General features: G+C 40.6%; 1 protein-coding gene across 9 annotated transcripts in view; it reads left to right on the forward strand.

Moving 5' to 3' along the window:
• The first annotated feature begins 581 nt into the window (after nucleotides 1–581).
• The window catches only part of EYA1 (EYA transcriptional coactivator and phosphatase 1), an 86430-nt gene continuing 60923 nt past the window's right edge, over nucleotides 582–26088 (forward strand). For 2 of the 9 annotated variants that reach the window (XM_037381942.1, XM_037381943.1), the window contains exons 1-6: nucleotides 582–840; nucleotides 2244–2371; nucleotides 15583–15663; nucleotides 17552–17621; nucleotides 18002–18147; nucleotides 22325–22462. In XM_037381942.1, the coding sequence (XP_037237839.1) occupies nucleotides 2248–2371; nucleotides 15583–15663; nucleotides 17552–17621; nucleotides 18002–18147; nucleotides 22325–22462 (559 nt within the window). In that variant the 5' untranslated portion in view covers nucleotides 582–840; nucleotides 2244–2247. Of the gene's footprint in view, nucleotides 841–2243; nucleotides 2372–15582; nucleotides 15664–17551; nucleotides 17622–18001; nucleotides 18148–22324; nucleotides 22463–26088 lie in introns of those variants that run through there. The other 7 variants (XM_037381945.1, XM_037381947.1, XM_037381948.1 and 4 more) reach the window with 5 other exon arrangements.

The raw sequence follows: 26088 nt of genomic DNA on the forward strand, positions 1-26088 counted from the left end.
CATTAGTGGCCGAAATTTTTACAAGAAAGACTTTGTGCGGTGTTGTGGGGGATTTTATTCTAATTCGCCCTGGCTGGAGGTGGGCTTGTTATGGAGACGGTTGTGTAATACTGTTGGTCATATATTGAGCATCTTTACCATAGGTAGACCTGCCGCTTGATGTCCCCCCTCCCCAAAATGGTTTCAGGCTTGCTTCGCCCTTCGCCTTTGGGGTGAGCAGAATGGTGGGTTCCCCACTGCCCAAATGCGGGGGAAGGATGGCGAAGAGCGGAGGAAGAGGAAGGCCAATGTGATGGGGGCAAGAAGGTGCCAGGAGTTAAGGGAATGGGAGGAAGAGAGAACTCGGCCGGTGATACATAACAAGAGGCAAGAGGGGTGGAGGATGCTGGGGGGCTCGGAGGTGGCGCGGCTCCCTCTGCCCTCGGCGGGCAGTGTGGCGGGGTTACCTTCGTGGGGGTGTGCGGCAGAGCCGTGCTGTGCTGTGCCGTGCCGTGCTGTGCCGTGGGAGGAGTGAGCCCCTCTGCAGCTGTCACGGGCCCCTGATGAATCACTATCCCGTCACTTGGCCGCCGTCCCCCGGCGCGGGGAGGAGGGAGAGAGACCTGCCGGGGAAACAACAGTTGAGCCTTCAATTTAAAGACAATATGCCTTTCACGGGCACCGCGCCCTCCTCCTCTCCTTTTGGGTTTAAAGAACAGAATTGTCATCTGTGGTGATATCCTTTCTTTAAATTAAGGCCTTGTAGTAAAGCGGAGTAATAGAGGCTTCTGTTTGTTTCCCTGGTTTACAGGTGCAGAAGTCCCAAAGCAGTTCAGATGTTGCTGTTTCCTCAAGCTGCAGGTAAGGATTTGATTGAAAATTGCTATTTTTCTGCAAGTGTTCTACTCTTTTTTTTTTTTTTTTCTAACTTCAGGTGGTAAGTATTCTTGTTTTCCGCATTAGGCAGATGAGTAAGTGTTGGAGTGTCGTTGCTTTTATGTGTGTGCAACCATGTCTGTAAACCATGAGCATGTACGCTTTTTCACTGAATTGTTTGACTTTATGTTAGTTACTGGCTTTTCAAACTCATTGCCATATCATCCTTCTCTACTTGTAGATTGATTTAGGTAATGAAATATAAAAAGAAAGATTTGTGTTTGAAACTCATGATAAAATCTCACTTAAAATGTGAAAACTTTGTAGCTGAAATGACACATAGGCTTAAGGATACAATTACCGTGGGAGGAATTTTTTATATAATTTTAATAGTCTTTAAAAGAGCCTAAGCGTTTCTTTTAAAGTGAAAAATTACTGGTTCAGATGCCTTGGAGGCACAGTAACCTATGAAATTTCTACTGGGAGCAATTACTTAGACCGAGCACATCAAATAACAATATCAAAAGTTTTAGGTGTAAAGAAACGGAAGGATGGGGCACTTCAAGCATAAGTTTCCCCAGCATCAACCAAGGGGGAATTTAAGGTGATGATGGCTGTTGGCCTTTTTATGTAAGGCTATTAAAAACACAAATTGGAAATATTAGCTGCTTGCATGCTGTATAAAGGTTTCATTTTTGCTTTCAACCGGAATTGGTCTCTTCTTCTTTTGACTAAGCGACAGCTGCTGAGATACAGCAGAGTGCTAAGGCATACTAACGCCTATATGGATTCACTGTATGTTGGTCATATCCCTTTTCAGTTGGGCACGCTTTATGTAATCCACAAAGCAAACAAGTGAGCAGACATAATAATGTTTTAATGCTGCATTTGTTTCAACGGAAACAGAGGAACAATTAAGTAGTTTGCCAGAGTAAACACATACATCAGGAATATCTCATTCCCTGTCAGTAGATGATAGGTTTCCACAATTGCTTGAAGTGTTTTATTTGGTTTGGAGGCCCATTATATTGCCACTGAACGGTACGTCTTGAAAAAGCAGAGTGTTAATTTGTTGTTAAGAGAACATGTGTCTTCATATATTGGGGATTCCATCTTTGTACCCATCTTAAAAATACAAAGTGACATGAATGTTTAAAGTACAGTACTTTGTGTCTCAATTTTACTCTGTCAGAAGCTGCAAAAATAATTATCGTACGGGGGGCTACAAAAGGAGTTTAGCACAAGGAAAGATCAAGTTGGGAGAAGCTGTTCAGTTTTTAGTAAGTGGTTTTGGAATATTGATTAATAGTGGGCTGCATCTCATATAGGTAATTCCGCTGTAATCCATGTTGAATATGTCACTAAAACTAGTTGCATCTTGTTTTCAGGTCTATGGAAATGCAGGATCTAGCCAGCCCACATAGACGACTAAGTGGTAGTAGTGAATCCCCCAGTGGTCCAAAACTTGATAACTCCCATATAAATAATAATTCCATGACACCCAATGGCACAGAAGGTGAGCCGCCATTTATTTACTCTTTCACAGTTCGTTTTTTCTCCTTGTTGCATTGTTGTCTTGCAGTCAGTAAGCTATATAGAGAAAATGTTATACTATTTTATGTGTTCCATGTTTATGTAACATGGTGTGTAAAGCCAATGATCAATGTTTATTAGTGGTTACTATTATCAAGTTTCAGCAATAGCGTTCATTCCAGGTTTATGTTCCTTTCATGCGGTTTGAATGGACTGAGAAGGTAGTATGTGCAGAGCTTTTAAAAAAATAATCCAGAAAACCTGAAAGGGTAGTTTAGTGATGAGAAAAAAAGGAGGTGTTTACAGTTGTCGTACTACAAAATGCAATCTTTCAGTCTTTTTCACTATTTTGGTATTTCTGTGTTCTCACTTTTTGCAGGCTCCTAAGGCTATGAAAGTTTTTTCAAGCAGGCTAATAAAAAAACCTGAGTGTTGAAATTTCCTCAGGCTAGCTTGCTGCTCTGATAGAGTGGCCAAAATTCAAACAGGTGTAGTAATTCAATGGGGTAAGCTGATACCTATTTTTCAAGAAGCAGTCAGGCAGATGATAAGTTATGTTTGTTCTCAGTCAAATACTAACAGCAGGACAACCTAACAGCTTTGATGGTAATATAATACAAATATAATGCATATAATAATACATATAATGAAACACAGAAGGCTTTATAAAATAAGCAGCATAAAATGCTCTGTCCTGTAACATTTCTGTGGCAGTAGTAGGAAAGATCGTATATGACATTTTCCTAGCTATGTGAGCAGAGATTTTAATGCATTACTGGAAAAGAGTCATGCAGCTTTAATATTACTTTTCAATATAAATGTATAGTTAAACAACCGCTGCAGCAGAGATACGGCTTTTTTTCCTAAGAATTGGGTCATATTAGTGCTGTCAGACTGTTTAGGATTATGGGCATGCATTGCATTCTTCCAGGAAAGGCACATGTCAATCAAACAGATGTCGTCCCCCCTCGATTCCCCAAACATCTCTGTTATTCATTCTAATTGGAGTCCTCTGTAGTGGGGAGGGTTCATGGGTTATCAGATTAACAGGCATTTGTGCCAGAGTTGTGTATAATTTACTTTTTGCAGTTGCTGTAAAAGTATTGTTGCAATCGAATTTTAAGCTATCTGGGAAAAAAAAAAAGTAGCCTTTTAAGGAGTACCTAAAGTGCTTGATATGTTAATGTAGTTTAAGCAGAAAAATATTTTATGTTCACAGATGAGTCTTCTGCCTTTTAAATAGCCAAGTATATTATTATATTTTTATATCATATTATCAGGTATATACCAGTTTTGGTACAGGATAAAATTGCTTGACCATTTCAAATTAAAGTTCCTCTAGCTCATGAAAGCCTTTGCTGTAAAATTCACCAGCTTTTGTACTTTGTGTGTAACTTGAAGGTTCTTTAGTAGCACAAAAATGAGTGTTCCTTGCAACACTGAAAGACGCTCACCATCTGGCTCGACTTTTTGTTCTAAGTAGGTTTTGTGTGCAGAGGCATGCACTCTGAAAAACGGGGTGCTTAATATTTCTTTGTCAGGAAATGAGCCATTTATTGTATCTATTCACGCGCTGACCTCAGATGGCAAATAATTTTGGAAATATTATCCCAACTTCTAGGTAGGTATCAGAGTTTATTAAAGAAAGTAAATTAAAACACGGTATCTTATTTACCTGACGCAAGAATTTTGAAGTTCAGGTTTATTAATTTTGGGATGAATGCTACCCAGAAAGCTGTAGCTTGCAATAACGTGTTTACCTTCTGAGATGAAGCCAAACGGTTTTCTTTTGTTTGCAATTTTCCCTCAGGTGACATGACCCTCCTCAGCACTGCAGACTGGTTGCTAAGCCCTAGCACACAGAGCCCCGCAGGTTTGGGTGGCTGCGGTGGGCGCAGCAGGCGTGGGCACTCAGCATGTGTTTTCAGATGTTGTCCAAAAAGTGTTCTGAGAAATAGCTTGTGCTTGGCGATTCTGGTCTAAACTTGCTCAGCTGAGAAGTCCTGTCTCTGATTGCTCTTAAGTGACAAATAAGGAAAAGTTTGTGAAAAAAACTATAGAGTAATTTATTTCTGAATTAGGCACCGGCCAAGAGACAAAATTTGTGAGCGAAGCAGATGCCTAAGAATCTAAAGGTGGAATTCTTACTGTTGATCTGTTTTATCTTGAGAAAATGTTTGGTTTGGGCTCCTTGAGCTGCTAAACAGGCTTATAAAAAAAAAAATGGAGCAAACGAAGCAAGGGTTTCTTTTTTTTGTTGTTTTTCTCCCTTAAGGAAGGGTGAAGTAAAACTATTTTTTCTGAGATTCTTGAAGCAGAGTCCTGCTGAGACACAAGTGCAGACTGTAAGGATGCAGTCATAAGGGCTTGCCCAACACCTTTCTTAAAATGCTGCAGTATGGTTTGCTTGCTTGCTGCACGTGGAGTGGGGATGTGGGTTGCTGAATCTTCACAGGTTAAATGTAATATGTGAAACCAGCTTCTAGTCTGCTACACACAGTCATCCTCACTAACATGAAAGAGCCCTCTGTTTCTGGCATGAGGGAACTTCATGTGAGTGAGAAACAAGGCCTCTAGGTATTTGCATGTTATAAATATCTTGTAAAGATATGTTAAATTTGATTTGACTATGGGTGTGATTTCAACAGATTTCCATACCCTGAAGTGCAGGATATGTTCACTAGATGAGGGGGAGGGGAAAAAAAAACCAGAAGAAAAAAAAAAAACCTGTCCCAAAGTGAAATGGCTCTGTTTCAAACAAATGTTCATTAATTCCTCTAAGGCACATTTTCAGACTTGTCTCTTATTGATGTTGTTCTACAAGAGGATGTGGTTGGAAGATAGCTCACTGTTATTAGCTAATATTTTTAGCTTCACACTTAGTGGTAAATTTTCAAAGCACTGAATGGGGATTTAGTTGTGTGATTGAGTTTAATCTCTGCATGCAGCTTTTATATAATAACTCTTTGTGTGCTTAATTTCACTTTGGTGGAGCAAAATTACTGCAGTGCAGAACTGATCAGGTAGTGCTGGCCGAGGACTGCAGCTGAAGAAATCCAAGGAGTTTGGGGTGACTGCTATTTATTTTATTTTATATAAACATTCTTAAACAAGTCAGGTTTACTACTTCTGTCTCAGGCAGCAATTTCTCTGTGGATTCTTTTAGACAATAATGATTTCTGTTGAAAAAAGACTATCCTTTTAAGTTTGTGGCAGATCATGAGGCAGTCTTCATAGCTCTGGATGTATGTGTGGTGAGGCGAAAAGTAGCATTTCCTTAACATCTTGATTAAAAAAATATCATAGCTAATAAGAAATAATTACTTTGTTGGTGTTTGATTTTTTCTTCCTTTTCTCCGGGCTGGGTGGCATGGTCTTCAAACCAGTGGTGGGGAAGTAACAAGGAAATTATAGACCTTGACCAGTCAGAAATTTCCCAGAATGAAATGCGGAGGAGTAACACTAAAATGTCTGGCTGAAGGCACTCAGAAAAATCAGTCCTGGTGTGCCAAGGTGGTGTTGATAATATAAATACCGCAGTATTGGGGGCTTCCATGTTCTCTTTAAGTATTTTTCCACAAAATACCCTCTGTTGTAGGGATCAGCAAACACTGGTCACAATTTGGCCCTGTATGACTTGCCTAAGAAAACCTGTTAAAGAGAAAAAAAAAAGATAATTGAAGTAGGGATCAAAATGTTCATAGTTGTGCCTTATCTCTAATCATCCTTTGTCAGTGAATTGCTGTAGTGGGTTGATACTGAAGGAGTTAAGGAAACAATAACAAGAGAAGCTAATAAAATTGCCATTCGTTAACAATTTATCAGACAGCTAGTGGCTATTCCAACAACAGTGCTCACTTTGGTAGCTACACTTTAGAGGGGAAAGGCTGTGAGTAATCAATAAATTTGAAAGGAGTGGCAAAGCTGTTTTCCATAGCGGACAACTGCATCCAGTTTCTGCCGACAGTGATCTTTACTTTTATCCAAAGAATGTTAATCAGTTCTGATGGATGACATAGATTGAGAAACAGTAGCCTGTGGGCCATTGTGATGATGATTTATGCAACTGGAATAGAAAAGAATAGATGAAGACTGGGAGAAGAAGCCGCGGTTTTCCAAGCAACTACACTTCATTCACGTTAGGGGTGTGGAGCTGCTTCTGCCCTCGTTTTTGGATGTTCAGAAGGAAGGAGAGAAGGCATTTTCATATCAAGCGGGAAGGGAAAATGGATAAGAAATCGAAGATCAGATTTTCAAAGATACATAGGAAGGGAGGCTTCAAAGGGAGTTGGACATCAAAATTCCTTTGGAATAAAAAAAAAGGGTTCTCACTCTTTAAGTACCTGCTGCAACATGAGAATGAGATCCCACACAAAGGCAGTCACAGCTCCCCACTACGTGACTATCTGATGGGTGGCCATTAGACAGGTTGTTTTATGTCTGGTGAATGTAAATCCGTCTTCAGGTTTTCAAAAGGCAGCGCTGTGTAGTGTGTTTGTGTCATGGTTTAACCCCAGCCGGCAGCTAAGTACCACGCAGCCGCTCACTCATTCCTCCCCTGCCCTGGTGGGTTGGGGAGGAGAGTCAGAAAAGAAGTGGTGAAACCTATGGGTTGAGATAAGAACAGTTTAATAATTGAAATAAACTAAAATATAATACTAATAAATGTAAGGGAAGGGGAGATAAGAAAAAGAGAAAGAGAAACAAAACTCAAGGAGAAAAATCAACCACAGCAAACCAAGTGATGCACAATACAATCGCTGACCAATGCCCAGCCAGTCCCCGAGCAGCGATCCTGCCCCAGCCCTGGCTAACTTCCCCCCCCTCAGTTTATATACTGAGCATGACATCATTTGGTCAGTTTGGATCAGCTGTCCTGGCTGTGTCCTCTCCCAATTTCTTGTGCCCCTCCAGCCTTCTCGTTGGCAGGCATGAGAAGCTGAAAAGTCCTTGTACCAGCTATTAGGAAGAAAATTAACTCTATCCCAGCCAAACCCAGGACAGTTTGCTATCAAGTTGCAAAATTATAGAATGGAAAAAAAAAGTTTTCAGTATTTTCTGAAGTAATGATGGAGTAAGATGCTGAAAACCCTAGAGAGGATATGAGTTGGTTGAAGTTACGATACGTGTTTGAGATTTCTGTAAGTAAATTATATGTTGAGTATTTGTTGTAATTCTAATAATACTTTGTAGCACTCAAAATATTCTCCCAGTATTGCAATCAAGCCTGCACATTGGCAGTGAATGACTTTTAGTTTTGTATAAGTTATTAATCATTTTTAATATTTATTCATAATTTTGTCTACTTTGGGGTGCAAAGTTGTGGTAGGTGATGGCAAGCAGACAAAATGATCCTCCTTTGGAAGGTGTTTGGTGCCTTTTAATTGCTCATTTCTCGTGTTTCTGCCAATTACGTATGCTGAAGTTTCTGTACTTGTGTTTGTGATGAAGAGCTTGGCGGCATGAAACTTAAAATTGATGCAGGGATACCTCCATATTTAGACATCCTGAAATAATAGTACAGTAAAGGTAAATCTAATACTTCCATTTCAGTAGGGTGTTAGTGTCAAGAGCTATTGATACTAACTTCTTTACTCAGCCCCAGCAGAGCACAGGATGACAGTTGCGTGGCCAGAGGCAAAGACTGCAGTGGTCCCAGGCCCCAGAGTGACAAAAGCACCCTGGGGGTCTGTGGGGGCTAATAATAATCTTCAACCTGCTGCCACTTCTGGAGGATAAAAATCATACACGACACTGCCCGTTTATGTGAAGGCAAGGGGCTGGCTTGGACTATCTTTTCTTCCCTGCTCTTTACCTTTTTCTTCTTGCTGTATTACATTGGCTTCCTTCCAGACTCTTTGTCTTATCTGTGCTTTTATTCTCCTGCTTCCCCATGAGTCTTTCCGTCTGTTCTGAGCACATGTAGCATAATGCTCTATTATTCCTCTTTCATAGGTTTTTGGCCAGTGAAATAACTTGTCGACTCCTATGTTGGCTCAGCCCAGCAACTCCTGTTGCAAGGTCTTGGGGAGGAGATTGGCTAATAAATATTTGTGTATTTATTGTCTTTTCTGTATGTATGTGCATCTGTTTGTGAAAGTTTCACTATTTTATTTTCCCCCATAATATTTTCCTGTAAGACAGGGCCTCATTTAAGTGAAAGGTTAATAGCAGTACTGGTTCCCACAGACATTTGAGGGAAACAAAACACTCCAATTGACAAATGACTTTAAAAAAATGACATATTGGAAGCACCATTATTTTAATATATTTTATTTTTGCAAGCCTCTCCTAAATGTGTGGGGAGCACATGCCGTTCCAAACTGTGGATGGAACGTGGTGGCGTGACAGCACCCTCTGAGTGTGTCTGAGGGTCCCAGAGTCCCGGTGGCACAGCTAGCTTTGCACTGGCTGTGGGATCTCAAGAACCTATGAAGGTATTCACTACTTCATCCGCATGCTGTAACTGCAGTACATCACACTAGGTGTGGCATCTCTCCAGGGGGTCCAGCCTGTTACGCACAATCTGCATGCATGCAATCACATGATTGAGTGGCGTAAGATAGAAATATCATACACCTGGCCAGTGATACAGATAAGAAGAAAATACAGCCCCTGCTGTTGGTGTGCACCAGCAGAAACTCCAGGGAACAGGAGTAGAACATCTTAGTCTAAGAAATAGAGTGATATTTGAAGAGCCTTAGCAACTTTGGAGACTTGTGACTTGATGATTTAGCACCTTCATTTGTGTCTTGTGATTTTCCGAGGATTTTTGCTTATCACAGGTAGATAAAAAAGCATGAAACTTGGTTATGCTTCATGTCATCAGACCCCTGGATAGTGAGTGAAGTACCTGTGCCACTGGGTTTGATGAGACAAGCTGCTGCTGCTGTGTGGAGGGGAATGCAAGTTGGTGCTATCCCTTTTTGTACAGGTGAATTTGCCTTTTAAGTCTTGCACTTGTAGAGTCCAGACCCTGGCCAAAAGTAGAGGATATTATTTCCATCTTATGAAAGGTCCCACCCAGACTGTCATTCTGCTTCTGTCTTCACGTCTCAGTCCTCTGTCTTGTACACACCCAAACGGCAGAGCTTGACTTCTCTGTGATGCTCTCTGTTCACTTGAAGGCCTCCATATTCTCAGAAGGTAGCTGATGACAACCTTCTCCACCATTAATGGCTGTGGTTGTGGCACTGTGTGGTCATTCTGTCTGGCTTTGGTTAAAGAGTGTGGGTATTTTACACGGACCCTGTGCCAACTCTTACACATGGACAGGGGAGTTGCCATGGTCAGATTCCGAATCAGGTACTTAGGAAGAGAAGAAGAGAAAAGAAATAGGCCGTAACACCTCTAAAAGGGTTGCTGGCTCTGAATTGATTGCTGCCTTCATTTAGACAGGAGACATGTAACCGTTCTGTATAAACTGACAGATGAGTGTGAAGGGTTAAGAACATTAGTTTGACTCATCTCCTAACTGCAGCGATTGAGAGTATTTTAACCCATGACTGTAATTGTCAGATGAATATCCGGGTGAAATCTTGATCAGCAGCTACAGATACTATCAAAACTTGTCTCCACCCATATGGTTTTGAATTTTCTTTCTGGTTTTGCACTGTAGCAGTGATGCTACGGTGATGCTACGATGATGCTACTGTAAATGTATGGGTTTTTACTGCTAGATGAGCAGATGCAGTGATGTTAAAGCTCTTTCAGTTGTACTGTGTAACATAAGAGGAAGGTGATGGCTGTGGGGGAGCCATGCAGGCAGTGGAAGCTGGGTGTTAGCTGCAGCCCAAATACTGCAGCAGTTCTGAAGCCTTCTCACATCAGAGGAGGGGAGAGCAGGAAACAGTCTGGGCTTGAAGTAGAATGTGCTGCTTTGAGCAGGGACTTTCTTTGAAAACTACACATAAATTTAGTCTGGAAATTACCTTGTAGTAATTACCCTTTGGTAATTTCCAGACAGTGAGATTCAGAAGAGTCCTCTGCTTTGAGAAGCAGGAGCAAGTAAGTTTATCAGGCTTCATGGTCAGGAGCTGATGATTTGATGGTCTGTGATAAAAAAGGACAGTCATGTACTGGATAGGAATTAGTATAACTAAGTAATATGTTTATAAGTAACCTATAACCTTTAGTAATCTGTTTATAATTGCAAGATTCTTCAGTACAAAAAGAGGAGAGTTTCAATAAAATAATGGAAAATATCCTCAGCTTAGAGATTCAAGGTAGAATTTTTGTCCCATTGTTAGTGACAACTACCTTTGAGCTTTCAGGTGAGCTTTGGGCTTCTAGTGGGTACAGAAAGAGGATGGTATCAAGCAAAACAGTGTATGAATAGTAATGGATACATAAAATATTTAATCAAGATACCTACCTGTTGTTTAGCTGCCAGCATTATTTACCTGGTGTTTAGCTGCCAGCATTATTTGAAGAGTCACCTTGAGACAAACCAAAACAGGACTAGAGACTGTATCTGTATGTCTATAAACAGACTAACAGCCTCACTTACTTTATTGAGACTCTTTGTGCCAATGAACACTGAGAGCTGTCAGCCAGGAATGATTTGATTTTTCCCACTTAATCGTATAATACAAATAATATAACATTATAATATTACTTCAGCCTTGAAACTGTAAAATTAAAACTGATTTAATGTCAGCCATGTTTACAATATTTCTGTTCTGGTTTAATGTATATGGCATAACTGTTGACAAAGACTAGTTCAGTACAGCAAGCCTATGTATTTTAGATAATCAAAGTTATTTAAAAAAGGTATTTAAAAACCTTACTTTTTGCATGCTTGAAGGTGCAATCTTTATGAGGTATTCATATAATTTTTGTGTTAGGAATGGCCAAAGGTTAGGTCTGTAAATCCAGATTTTAAACAGGCAGCATCTCATTCCTCGTAGCACTCCTTATGCTATATACACCAGTGACTGAATGAATGATAAGCTGTGAACTCAGAAAGTTGTTACTTGGCCAGTTGTGGGTTCTGGTCTGAAGTTCTCTCTCTCGGTGGAGTCCAGAAACTGCCATGTAAGTCCATTTTTAACCACCTTTTGTAATATGGCTGACAAAACAGAGCACATTGCACTTGCAATTTCTGAGTGTCTTAAGAAGAAATATCTTGACAATTGATATAAAGTTAGATCAGTAGTTATGCTAATGCCATCTCAGAATTGTTTAGAATTGTTTGCTTTTTTTTCTCAGAGTTAGCACGTATGTTATCATTTCCTACTCATATTTTTTCTGTTATTTTTGTTGTATTGTTTTCTTACACAGTTCCTTTTTACATCTTGGGTTTAGAATCTCATAGATGACTTGGAAAGAAAAATAAGGGGTAAAAATGTCTCTCTGTTGACATAGTTTCTTAAGCTCCTTGGTATATGAACGAAATCTGTATCAGTAATCCTGAATAGCTGTTGCATTTTTACACCAGGTTAGGAATACATTAGCTTTCTTCTTGAACTTCTTATTGATATTCTGTTTTATTACATGAGTGATTTTACTGGCCCTAAAACTTAGTAGCATGTTGATAAATCAGAGTCTGTCTCTGTAATGCAAGTCTGATAATTCTGTGCCTCTGTAAAGGTCTGTTCTGATGAAGGAGCAGCAGAAATGGGAGCTTTCCCGTTTCACTTTCTGCAGTCTCTGCCATGACTGAGCATGGTGTTGGCAGTTACTGGCAAGCTTGCAGCCTGTTCTGTGTAGGTGTGGCAATATTCCCACTCATGTTTGTTGCCCAGTGCCATCCTGTGAAGCTTAGGACATGTTGCAGAAATGTTAACTGTCACGGAAAATGTGGAGAGAAACTGCAATCCAAAGCATGCTTAAGGAGTATGTGGCAGGGCCAGATCTGTGCCCATCCGAGATCTTGCGTCCTTGGACAGCTCCATATGTCTCTCCTGATAGACATGGATTGCTGGTGTGCTGCTGTGATGGAGTGACAGGCTCACAACTTTAGGCAATCCCTTTGCAGCTCGCTTTCCCTGTGATTCTGCGGCAAAATATGCTCAGTTTTGGCCTTGGGCAAATGAGACCTTCCTTTGTGGTGAGAATACACATGGAAAGTATTTCCAGTGGGTAAAACCATGGATGTTCTTCTCAGTTAATTTCTTTGTATAGCAAACTTCCATCCTCTTGAAATATGTTTAGGCTCAGATAGAAAGAAATATGCAGTCATTTTCTGGCATTTTGATTAAAATGTTTGGGGAATGGAGGGCTTTTCAATTCCTATCCATCTTTATTAAATTCCCAATGAGCTGTGGTGCAAAGTTCCACTAAGATCATGGTTGTTCCTAAAGATGGTAGGATAGGGCTTACTTATTATCACCCTTCTAAAAGGGTATCCAGATCAGGAATAATGTGAACAGCATTTCTTATCCTGCTTTTGGTGTATTCAGGAAATAAAACAGCTGAAAGAGGAGATGTAAGGAACAGTTGTTACGAAAAATTTCTGAGCACCTCAATCAGCAGGTAGAATCCACTTCCATGAACAAGGCACTGCACTGCAGTTCATGTATCTTGTCCTGTATCTTCAAAACTAGTATGTCTAGTAAACAGCATTCAGTTATAAACATTGTTGCACTGAAGTGTTGCTCATGAGCCATAGAAATAGAAGTTCATTTTGATGCGTTTTTTCCCCAAAATGGTATCTTGAACAAGGATCTGAGATCCAGGTAGGTGCAAAGGCACATGAAGTGGGCTTTTAAGCCAGTGGCAAGAGGGGCATTTACATCCACTTAGAAAGAAATTATCCTAAAAATCTTTATCTAGAACAAATGATGCTATAGGTCTCTATATTGTGTGAGGTAGCTCAGCGTAGTCCTTGGACTGCTAGTTTGTGGTGTTCCAAACAATACTTGATTTTATAAGGAATATAGAAGAATTGTTTCTCCAGTAGGGAAGAGGGAATGAGTTTGGAGAAAGCATATACCGAAATCTTCCACCCTTTACCCCGAGTTAAGTTGATCTGTGTCATCTTCCTCTCTTCTCCTCCTCCACAGCTGTCAGCCATAGAGAAAAGCATCTTTCATTGTTATTTCCAGAAGTATAATTGCATTATGGAAATTAGGTTCAGAAGACTTGCAGATTTTTGGGAAAGCTGGAGTAATCTATGATGAAAGTATTACTCTGACTGTAAAATGCAGCTGTGATAAACTTCTAAGAAAAAGCACAAGACAATGTAGATTCTATAATTCTTGGAACCTAGATTAACAAACTGTGTAGAACTTGGTGTAAAAATCTGGTAGTTTCTGGAAAGTTAGTTGGGATAGACACTTTGCAACAAATACTTTATTGCATCTGTGAGTTAGACTTCCAGTATTTAGTTACGAAATGAATGTTGGATGTTATATGCTGTGTTTTTAAGAAATAGATTTGTGTTAAGAGTTGTTGTTCAGATCATTAGCACACTCCTGAAGTGAACCTATTGGACACTCTTTCTTACCACACGTTAGTTCACCTTGTGGAAGCTCTTGGACTTCACTTCTTTCAAAAAGTGCTCTGCAGAAGTGCAGCTAATGTTCTCCAGTTGTTGATGGGTGCTCAGTCCTTAGGACAAGACTAAACCTAGCATGAATACCCCACCCTACCCCGCCCCGAATGCCTAAACTGTGGATACTTGACCCTCGGCACCAGCCATTTCACTGCATGAAACTTTCTTTACTGGGCTGCACTGCTTGCTAATGCAGATATATGAGTTTTGTGTGGAGCTAATATTGATCTCCTGAGTTAGTGTGTGCAGACAAAACATCTCGCGTGAGACTCAAAAGAAAATAGTGGGCAATTAGTAGAATCTTGAGAGATTGCATATAAATCCCATGGATGAGGTTGGGTGAAGAAACTAGTTAGGCATGTGGAAGTATGAATTTGGATTGGTAAGGAAAGGAAAGGCCCTTTCTCCAAAGGGGAGGTGCTGCTTCTTTATCTTTTCCAAAACTGGCACCAAAAGGGTTTCTGCTAGTGATGGTTGCAATTCCTGAGCACATATGTGTAGACAAACATATAAGCCTACATACACATGTATGCCAAGATGACACCAAGGCTTTACATGTCAGATTGGGTGCAGTTTACCTTGGTTTTCTCGGATTCACTTTCTGCAGTGTTACTGAACTGCCTTGCTCAAAGGTCAGGTATGCACCAGCGCTGGTGTGTGGGAAGCGGTGACTGTGTGTGTCAACAGGAGCGAAAGCGGTGGGAAGTTGATAGGAAGATCAGCTCCGGTGTTTTCTGAAATGTCATGCTCAGTTGCCTTTGGTGTGCTGTAACTCCAAAAGCTAGGTATGTAAAAATGGATTTGAGAGATTGCTGTGCTGATCTGATAACTCCCTGCGTGTAGGTACTGTGCCTGATTGCATCCATGCCAGTTCAACCCCATCCTTGCTCCATGGATTGGAATACTGTTGTTACTGAGGTTGTGCTGGTGTAACAGAAAGGGGAATTTTTTTATTTACGTGAGGCTTTATTAAAAGTTGTTAATTAATAATCGGTTATGAAACAGCATGAGCCAGGTGAGAATCTCTCTTACTGTCATTCGTTTTTACTCTCTGTGTTGGGCTGCGGGTGCAGAGGGAATAAAACGTAAAAGCATTCTTTGAAGCACCTGGTCAGGACTGTCCCCCTTTTTTTTATTCAGGGTTGCTGAGTACAAAGTTGGTTTTCATTTTGAGAGGAGAAATACACCATGAGGAAAGTGTTTTACTTCATCAGAAATTCTCATTTTTCCTCTGAAAAGTTATTTGGATGGGAAAAAAAATTTGAGCAGCCCTCAGAGAAACCCATTTAAAATTTATTTCCTTTTTTGTCTTATTCAAATTGCTCTTTCGAGCCTGTGAATGTCTGTGTGACCTGATCTAAATGTGGACCCGTATTGTTGGATCTGCAGGATTAAGAGGAATCAGGACAGGTGCAGAGAGTTGCATGGGGACTTCTGTTTTGTTACAGTGGCTCTTATTCCCTGGGGACAGAAATAACCCTCTTGATCATTTTATATGTATGTGTAAATCATAGCTGCCAGTACTTTGCATTGTTTGTATACACAAATACATAAAATGCAAAATATCTATAGCCATGATTTAAAACATTTTCGGCAGATTTTTGCTTTATTGAATTTGTGGCTGTAGTGAGTGTGTGTGCATGCGCGTGCAAGAATATTAGGTGCATATAGAATATATTTTATTTATATTTCTGTAGTTAAAACAGAACCAATGAGCAGCAGTGAGATTGCTACTACTACTACCACAGACGGGTCTTTAGACAATTTCTCAGGATCAGGTAAGGAATAAACAAAGGTTTTAAGCTCAGCATTTTCTCATTTACTATTTTCTTATCTCATGTGGTCTAAATCTGCACACAGCTGTTAAAAGGCCTTGTGCACTTTGCACCTTATGCTTATTTCTGTTCATCTTACTCAGATGGTGTAAGTCAATAGGAGTTTTCCCCGAGTAAGGAGCATTACAGCATCAGGCTTATTAATGTCCATTGGTCTTCAGTGGGAGTCTCACTAGGGAGTATTCTGGCCCAGAGTAATTACTCTTTTGTTTTCTGTGAGTAAACATACCTGCCTCTGTGATTAGTGTTGCAATTGAGGGGTAGGTCTTATTATTATCAAGGTATTCGTTCTTTTGTCAGGCTTGCTTTCTTCCTGGAAGCCAAACACATCTTGGCTTCTAACATATAGGAGACAAACACCGTGAGAAAATCCCAAGACGTTTGCAGTTTTGCGTACCTGTGGATTAACTGTGGTATTTCTAGCACATTGTTTTTAAGATGCAAATCAAATAAAAAAGGATCTGATACTGTGTCATGGGCTTATATGTCCAGAGTAGCAAAATTTGACATCTTTCAACCCATCAGGCTCCAAGTAGCCAGTCCTTCTCTGGTCTTGTTGTAGCCTCCATTTTCTGTGTGTGCTGTCAAGTATGGAAGCATCAAACTTGAAAGCCAAAAAAAGATTTCTAGAGTATTTTAAATCTCTGAAGGAAGAAAAGGTAGTGTGTTTAGTAGCTACGTACATCTGCGGTGATCCGACTAAAGGTTGGACCGTAACACTTAACCTATCTGCAGCCTCACAAGCCACAGAAAAGCTGTCAGGTGTGGAAGGCACAGAAAGAGATTCCTGGCTTCCCTCCACGCTTCGTGAGTGCTCCCGGAGTGTGAGGATGATGGATTTTCCCTATAGCTGGCGAGGAAAGGGGTAGCTGGCGAAGGGTAATTATCCGTGCCTTGTTTATTTTCAAGTACTTAGCGATAGGGCCTGTTGTTTCTCTGGCTGTCTGATTTTACAGTAGTCTCATAACCTGCCGCTGACCCCTTCCTGGCAAAGGCTTCAAAACCCACCTTGGGACCCAGAGAAGAAATAGCACCCAAACGGTAACCAGAGAGGGAAGGGCTCCTGAAAATAACACCCAGAGCAGAGCATGCCAGCACATCCGCCACGCTCCCGGCAGCACCCAAAAATACCGAAAGAAATTGGGATGGGTTGGTATAAAGCTCTGTGTCAGCGGTGGCTGGGCTGCCGCGGGAGAAGCTCATCACTGAGCCTCTAAGGCTCAAGTGTTTCACTAGGAACATTTGCACACTGGACATCTTTATGCAACGCTGACTGTTTTGAAGGTCTGAAAGCATTTTAGAAAGCAGATAAGATGTGGGGAAAGAGAAGGAGGTGTAATATGGTAATACATTGTATTATGGAATTATTCTTTTTAAAAAAAGAGAGGCACGTGCTCTGAAGCTGGCCATATGTTTTCAATCGAGACACGCATAAAGCTCCTTCATAAAATGTAGGTCTTAAAAATTCTAAAAGTTAATAAAATGTTGCACTTGAGATATCAATAATCCTTTGAAAATATGAAGGGAAATGTTTCCATTAGGAAATAGGTTGTTTGCATTGAAAATGTTGTCTGTGTGTGAGCAAAGAATATACTACTGCTCAGGAGTTGTACAAAGAGGCAATTTAGTATTTGAGATTTGTAATCAAGATTTTAATGTTAAGCACTCTTGTATAGCTCCTGATAAAATATTATTTTCTAACTAAGGTATCGTTGATATTTGAATTTAATTAAAATCTTGTTAATACTCTGAAATTCTATTAGGAAAAATAATATTTATCTTCGGTGTGTGTATTTACACTTCTGTGTGCTTTCTTTTCTCCTTGGTGCAGCAATTGGAAGCAGTGGTTTCAGCCCAAGACAAACACACCAGTTCTCCCCACCACAGATTTACCCTTCCAAGTATGATATCTTTTGAAAATAATAATAGTAGTAGTAATAATAATAACTGAAATAGGCAGATTTTAACCTCATTTAAAATAATAATTGGGTCCATCTGTTAAGTCATAATTTAAACTGCAGCAGCTTCTAGGGAAAAAAAAAGCTTTTTTTAAAAAAAATGCTAAGTATGTATTTGAAAAATATTTGGAAAGTTCTTGTTTTACTTATTTTTTATTATTGATTTCTTACTGTTTTGTCTTTGTCTTATACTTTCTGTTGTCTAGCACAGCCTATGATTATGTGTTAATGAAGTAGCAGGATTATAATAAGGCTAAAAATAAGTACACACATGTCTGTCTAATGCGGTCTCTGTCCTATTTTCTGTCATTTGTAATCAATAGCAGACCATACCCACATATTCTTCCTACCCCCTCTTCACAAACGATGGCTGCGTATGGGCAGACACAGTTTACAACGGGGATGCAACAAGCTACAGCTTATGCCACTTACCCCCAGCCCGGCCAACCCTATGGAATCCCTTCATATGGTAAGAAATGCATGTCCGTGTTATTTTTTTCCTGAGGTAAATGTTCTTTAGATCAAGATTACGCAGCCCTTGAGCCAGTACATAGTGGGACGGCTGTGCTCTCGAGCATTTCTTGTGGAAGGCTGGTAATTTCCCCACTGGAGTGGGTGATGCTCGATTTATTTATTAAAGGTCTAAGAAGCTACTCAAGAGGATGCTCCGTCTTGGGATCAAGGAGGGAGATTAATTAGGTTTTTATTGACGATACACAAAAAACAGCGCTGAAATGGGAAAAGAGGTCTAGGGACTTCTGTTACACAGACACAGCTCCTGGTGGCTTTCCGAGGAGCTCCACTCCCCGGCAGTGCCATAGGGTACGTCAGTACATAAAGGTCTGAATTTCAGCTGATCCAGATTACTGGAACCCAAATTAATTGGTGAAGCTGTGCTGATTTTTCAGCAGGTGAAAGCAGATTCAAAAAGACCCACACCAAAAAAAAATTCACTTTAAATGTTTCAAAACTCCCTGGAGGTGAAAATTGAAGTAAATTGCCACTAAAGCTCTGTCTGCCTGATGAAGGTGATAGTATAAGTAGCAAATATTTCCAAAAAAATTTAATTTAAAAACAAGCTGCTGTGGGTGAGACCATTTTGCTGCCAGACTGTCTGCTGGCAGACCACATAGCAGTTCAGCAGCGAGGATGCATTATTAGAAAATAGGTCTTATATTTCTCTGGGGGAATATATTAAAAATATACAATCCACATGCTTTTAGCAGCATATTTTGTAAAGATACATTCAGGTGATCTAAGTTTTATACCAAAAGGACAGAACCCACAGTACAAGCTGTGCCCCTTAAAATTATTAAAAAGTTGACGTGCAAAACGGGCGAACCTTTCAGCCTGAAATCTGCAAGCTGAAATCCACTGGGTCTCAAGTATATCCTACAGCAGATTATTGTGAAAAGTAGGTACAATAGATTATTATTTCCGCTTACCTTAAAAAAATGTGTTTTGTTAATATATCATCAATAATTATGACCCAAGGGAGCATTCTTCCTGGGATTACTTACTGCAAAAAATATGGTTACAAACATAAATAGGATGTTTCGTTTCAATTTGAACCCTTATATTTTAAACTTACAAAATACTTCAAGGATATTCAAACTACATTTTCAAGACTATGGAGACGGAGATCCTTCCCCCTGCCCCCAGAAGCTCATGTTGCTGATGAGAGCTTGTTGGCTATTTCCAGCTGGATCAGGCAGTGTGATAACAGACACCCCCTTTCCCTGCTGTGGTTTTCTTGACCTGTTTCTCCTGTGGATACCTCATGTTCGTACTTGGCTGGCCGTGGTGGCTTGGGCAGCCCAAACAGTGACTTTTTGTTTTTTTGCTTGGTTCCTCTGGATGAAATCCTGAGCTCACTGAAGTCAACTATAAAATTCCCACTGACTTCAGCAAGGCCTTGATTTTACTACTTGAGTTTAGCTGTCTCGCTGTCGTCGGAGCTGTAATTGAGAGTTGCTTTACTTGGCAACTGCTTGCTGGGGGTTAGCATGCCTGCCTGCTCTTTTGTTTTGTTCTGTTTTTTTGCCCAGTGCCGAGGACTTTGGATAATTTTGCCTGATGTTTTACATTGCAGAGCTAGTTTTGACCACAGAAACCCCCAGCTCCTGAGCCAAGTGGATTTTAAGGCATTTTGTTCCTTTCAGACTGCCTCGTGACTGGGGCTAAGGTGCTTCTTGCTTATGTACTTTATAGGAGTAATATTCAAAAGCAAATAACTATCAAAAAGTTTTGGGACCTAACACCGTATATATTTTTGTATACTTAAGGCACATCATATAATCAGTGTTCCACAACTAAGTCACATGGGGAGCACTGGGTCGCCCATTTGCAATAGGCAAGAACTGAAGCCTTGTTTAGAGCCAAAATTCTCCTCTTCAGTCTGCAGCTTAGACCCCATGTACCACCTGCCTTGCTTTTCTGTCGTCCAGGCAGAGAGCTTCCAGCAGGCATAAAGAGAGGACACCTGACACACGTGAAAGGAAAACTGAGTTGGAGTGGGGGGCTTTTTTCTTTTTTGCTTCTTTACTCTGGGGCTTACTAGAAGAAAAAATATTTGTGAATTCCTCTATCAGCCTCCCTGAAGTTTTCTCTCTAGGGCAGCGTTTGGGAAGGTGCTGTCTGGAAAGCCCCTCTAGCCTCTTCATTTTCCTACTCCCCCACCTCCACCGTGGTGCAGCCATGAAGGCAGGAAAGGGGGTGGAGGGGAATGCCATGACAGCTGCCTCCCAGGGGCTCCTGGCTCTGGTCCATCTGCAAAGCCCCTGAGGAGGCTGGAGAATTTCCTGAAGCGCCTTCCTCCTGCCTGCTGCAGTACCAGCAAAGCTAGCTTTGCTTACCAACTTCTTTTCTTTCCAGACCCTGGCAGTCCCCTTATGTTTTCTCACTGTCCCTTTCTGCTTCCTTGCATACGTTAGACTTGGGAGAAAGAGAAGGGAGCATCAAGGTCTGATGAGTGAAGGCCTTCTGGATGAGAGCAGGTGGGAAGAGTAAGTCCCAGGAGATGAAAGGCTCTTCATAGCATGGAGTTTTGCAAAAGAGCACGTCAGTGCCAAGTTGTCTTCACTCAAGTGGCATCCTCCAGCCGCTGCCTTTGATTGTCTCCTCCCACTTCATTTGAGATGGAGAGTTGAATCAGGCCGTTAAACCTGGACTAGAAATGTTAATGCTTGATTTAGTTAAACTTTCTCTAAGCGATATTTAACCAGCATTTCAGAAGTCCTGAAACAGACAGCAAATGGGGATCACTGATACCAAAACACCCATAGCAGGAGTTTCCCCTTGGTAACGAGGTGTCAGATTTGTCTTTGGAATTGTTTATTTGTAACATGAAATAGAAGAAGCAAGTAAGCATCAAGGAAAAACAAGCAAACAGGGTTAGTCTGGCAGTTAGCAGGTCTGGCAGAAGAAATTAAGGGTAATTAATGACAGCAGTTGAAAAATAATTATTTAAATGGCAGAAGAAAATATGCTGCCGTTTGTACATAGGGAGATATTGAAGTTTTGCAAACACAGTAACTTCTCAGCCCTCTCCTACCTTCAAACATTGTTGAATATTATTTTTTTAAAAATCCAACCAGGAAATGGACTTAGATTAACAGTCATTTTCAAAGGAATGTTACCAATTCACACTTAGTTAATTCAGTTCAAATAACAGTGCTTTCTGAACAATGAGGTATCACTGAATGCCACAGTGAAACCTAAGAGTATTGTATTACTTTTCCATTGCTTTGTCTATAATTATTTTTAAATGGTAGTTCATGTTGGGACAACCTTATAATTAAAACTAAGAGACAGAGGCTGAATTGTGTGCATTTCCTCAGTGTTTCACTTGCTGGTATTTACTTGCTTGTTGCCTTACAAATTAGGGGAAGAATCACTGAAGTTGGGAGGCAAGCCATTCATTTAATTGGACTTTAGATTCTTTTATTAATAAATTTGGAAATGAGAGGGTAATGTGATGTGTAATGGATTTCCCTGTCAGTGCAGATTACTGATTTTCTGCTATATTTTTCCCAGTTTGGGAGACTGCTTCAGGAATAGTTCCTGTCTAGTAGGTATTTATTTGTTAAAAGACTGAATGCTTCCTATAGTGTTTAATTAGCTTTGAAAATCATCACTACACTTAATGCTGCTAGTTCTCTTTATCCACTTCTAATTCCTTAGAAAGCCATTGCACTCAGAGCCATTTAATTTTCATGTATGAATACTATACAATGCAAATCTCAGTTATGTCATTAATGGGTAGATGGCAGGAGAGCTTGGCTATGCTGTGCTTCATTAAAATCATATAAAGTTGCTAATCTACCCCTGTGAAATGTCATGAATATATGGAAAAGTTAGCCTCTGGCAGGAAAGGAAAAAAGGAATAATGCAACTTCCTGTTCATGTATAAATTTCTTTTGCAGTTACTGGAAACACAGTTTTGAATTTAACCTCTCCCTGGTGAACTTCAGTTTTATGTGTGCTTTTAGACTGCCCTTACCCTGTTCAGTTGTGCATGCTCTTGATATTCATTCTCTCATGCATGCAATAATAGGTATATGTTAAAAATGCTGTTAATTAAGTGATCTTTTTTCCATCCCTGTTTGAATATGAACAAATAGATTTGCTGTCACTAACTGATTTAGGTGCATTGTGGGCAGGCATCAAGACAGAAGGTGGATTGGCACAGTCACAGTCACCTGGACAGACAGGATTTCTAAGCTACGGTGCCAGCTTTAGCACACCTCAACCTGGACAGGCTCCCTATAGCTACCAAATGCAAGGTCTGTATAAACAGATATTACCATTAATTAGACACAGTTAATGTTATGGTTTTGGTTTTTTTCTCCTTATTGCTTTACATTTCTAGGGTAAAAACGAATGTTTGCTTGATAACTTACCTCTGATATTACTGCAGCTGGAGCTGAAACGATGCTTGCTTTTGCTGAGAGCAGTGACGGGCCAGCTCTTAGCAGCTTGGAAGATCTCTCGCTTTGTTAATTTTTAAATAATGAAGTGTTGTAGTGTTATTACAGTAAAAATGTGTCTCCGAATAGCAGTAGATTAAAAAATAGCGAATGTGACAAAGCAAGTCCTGGAAAACGTGTCAGGATTATGAATTTAGGAAGTGCCAAATATAATTTGACACCTGAGTGTGTTTGGGAGGGAGAAGAAGATAAAAATACCTACTGCAGCTGTGGAGGTAGCTAAGTAATGATTGAAGTCTGTTTCTTTGAAGTCTATTTAAAAGCTGTAAGTCTTTGTATGTGTGGGCTATTATTATCAATTATATTTTGTAGCCTTACTTGCCTGTTTAGTTTACGTAATATCTTTCCACCTTGTTTTCCCAATTCCTTTTTCCCCTTCGGTACTGGGAAGTTGCTGGGTGTGCCTGCTTCTGGATTTCACCACTTTAAGGGAAAATAAAAAAAATATCTTTGTTTACTACAAATAGCTACTTTTGGATGTCTGCTGCAGGACTATTCACCCCTGAATTGGACAGTCTAAATCAGGTGTGTTGCAGATTTTAGAATTGTTGAAACAAGTGATCGCTCACAGAATTGGACGACATTTTCTAAAAGTTCAGCACCTCTCCTTATTATTATCACGCTCCATTTAAACTGTGCTCCATCATATAAACACTCCATGAAATGTCTTCAGGCAGAAGTGCTTTCAGAGACCAAGTGAATGAGGGTAGGCTTTTGTTTCATGACTTTAAGGGTATATTGATCCAGTCCTTCACTCAGACACAAGAGAGTTGGGTTTTGATTTTTTTTTTTAATTCCCTTTTGAACTGTGTGCTGAGTAGTTCCATAGGGCAGAAGTGAACATCTGACGTCTGAAGTATTGCTTATTTGTAGTGTGCTCTGACAAATAAGAGGAAGATAGTGTAAGAGTAGTATGCAATCTTTCATCTTCATGCAGAATAGTGGTGATCTTCTACTCATCAGAGTAAATGTAACTGTAACCGGGTTATTGGTTTTGCTTTCTGCAGATAGCCACACTAACAAAAAAACAAACCCACATACCCTTTCTGCCACCACCCCGAAAAAAACCCTACCTCTCTGTAGGAGACAGCTCAAAATGCTTGCCAGCAGCAGCTATGAGGAACTCCTGGTATGACATTCCAGCTTTTAAGGAACTGGTAATTCATGGTTGGTAGGAAACAGAGTTACTGAAAAATTATGTCTGTGTTGCCTATAATATCTGTTGCAGTAGTGCCTTCATGCCACAGTCATGTATCGGGATCCTGTTGTGCTAACTTACGCAGCCAAATGAAAATATAGTGCCCGTAGAAGTTGGAGGCTGAAATAAAATACTGAAGTTAGGAGGGCCTAATGGAACAATAAAGCTGACACTGTTTAGGCATAATAAACAGTTGTCACCCCATATTGGTTATCTAACAACTCTAAAGATGGGGGGTTTTGTAAGATACAGAGCAGAGGGATGTCAATAAAAAGGGATTGTAGGGAGGACAGTGAAGTAGTTTTGCAGATGTCTATGGGAAATCATTCAATGGAGGGAGGAAAGCGGGAGCAGCATGGGATAATGTGAGGGAGTGCTTGCTGGAAAATTTTAGGAGTAAGCAGTGAATTTTGGCATTAGTAGAGCAAAGCTGGGACTCAGTCAATGGGCTACATAGAGGTCTGTCATAAAGGTATTGCTTTGTTTTCTACAATATGCAAAATGTGTATAAGATCAGAACTGTCAAGGTCATGAAAGGGTGACAGTTGTCAAGAGATGGAACAGTAAGGTCTTGGAAAGCATTTCAGCTGTACACATTGAAAGGCGAGGATCTAAAAGTATTCTGCAAAAGAAATGTGTTAAAGATGACCCAGATGTGAAGCCGTAATGAGAGGAGGGTCAGAGGCATTGATTTGAGGATAGTATTGTCTGCAGGGCTGGGGGAAGGAGGGTGTCTGATTCTGGGTTCTGCTCCAGCTGTGCCATGCTTGGGCTGTGAGCTGTTCACCGTGGAAGGCAGGAGATCGCTGACTGTCTGCCATGGGCAGAGGAGCCACACGTCAGAGTCTGGGGGTCCCCATGGTGTGTATGTAATTTCTGTTGTGCTCATGAACGGTGGGTGAGGGAAGGACTGGTCTCCTACAGAAACCTTAGAGACCATAGGAATGGAAATAAGAAGAATATTTCAAATGAAAATGTTCGTGGAGTTGTTTGAAGATAAGTAGAAAAGAATCACATTGCTGAACAGGTCTTTCTTGCAGTAAATGTTGACAGTATATATCTGTACTATACATGAGATTATATATCTTTTTGATGTTTTCATTAGGCTAACTTTTGAATTTGAAACAACTTTAAGTTGACTTAATTCTTTCTTTTGATTGAACAGATGTTAAAAGTAAAAAGGAACATTTGTTTCCCTTTCCTCATTTAATTTTGGAAGGAGAACCTATTCATAATTTCAACTATTATTTAAGGACAAAGTTGATTCTCTTGACGGAAGATGGGGGTAGTGCTGCTGCTGTTCAGTCGTTTGTGCAGAAACCTCCAGAGGGGGAAATAAGTTTATTCTCCCTTTCCCCTCTAGTAGTATATGGACAGGATGCAGCTTCAGCCTTGTCGTAGCCTGCAGTAGGTGTTCCTCTTCTGCATGTGGCTGCGGAGCTGCTAAATGGAGATGATGGCTCCCACAACCTACTTTGCAATGGAGCATTACATGACAGCGTGCTCCGGTCCCTGCTGGCATTCTCGCCTGCAGTAAAGGGCGTTTCTTGCTTGTGCTCCCTGAGTGGGGTTACCTTGTGCTCAAAAGCTTTGGAGTTATTCTGGTTCCTCTCCCTGGGGTGAATGTCTCCCTGCAATGTAAAGGCGCTGCCTGGTGGTGCGTGTGCAGCCAATTAAACCCAGTGCTTTTCCTGACCCTGCTAAAATTACAGTGTGATTAGTCACCAAACAATAGCGGAGGGAGAGACTGCCAACTTTTGGAAATGCTGAGGAAAATCGCTGCCTGTGATTCCTTGCTAAGGTTATTCTGGTAACTAGATTTTTGTTTGTTACAAATTTATCATCCCTTTAACGGGGCGGGATGTGGAGGGGAGAGGATGGGAAGAGGACTGAAGTGGTTCTGCCACCCCATCTCCCCACTCCTCCCCACCCTTACTTTAAGGAGTATGTTCCCTAAGCTGTTTTTCATATAAGTTGCTTCATAGATGTTGAAAGACCACTTACATGACTAATGGCTGTGGGAATGGGCTGTTGTTCCTATATTGGCAGAGTTATAGGGATTGCTCAGTGAGGATAAATGGAGTGGAGGAGGACCAGGGGAAATGCCAAGGGAAGAGCTCCATTTGCAACTGCCTTCCTGAGTATCCTTTGATTGCGATACGAGCCTGGCTTTTACTCTGAGCCCGAGTATCCTACCGCTGGAAGGGACTAGACTCGTGATGAG

Source organism: Falco rusticolus, chromosome 3 (assembly GCF_015220075.1).
Source record: "Falco rusticolus isolate bFalRus1 chromosome 3, bFalRus1.pri, whole genome shotgun sequence".
Classification (NCBI taxonomy): Eukaryota; Metazoa; Chordata; class Aves; order Falconiformes; family Falconidae; genus Falco; species Falco rusticolus.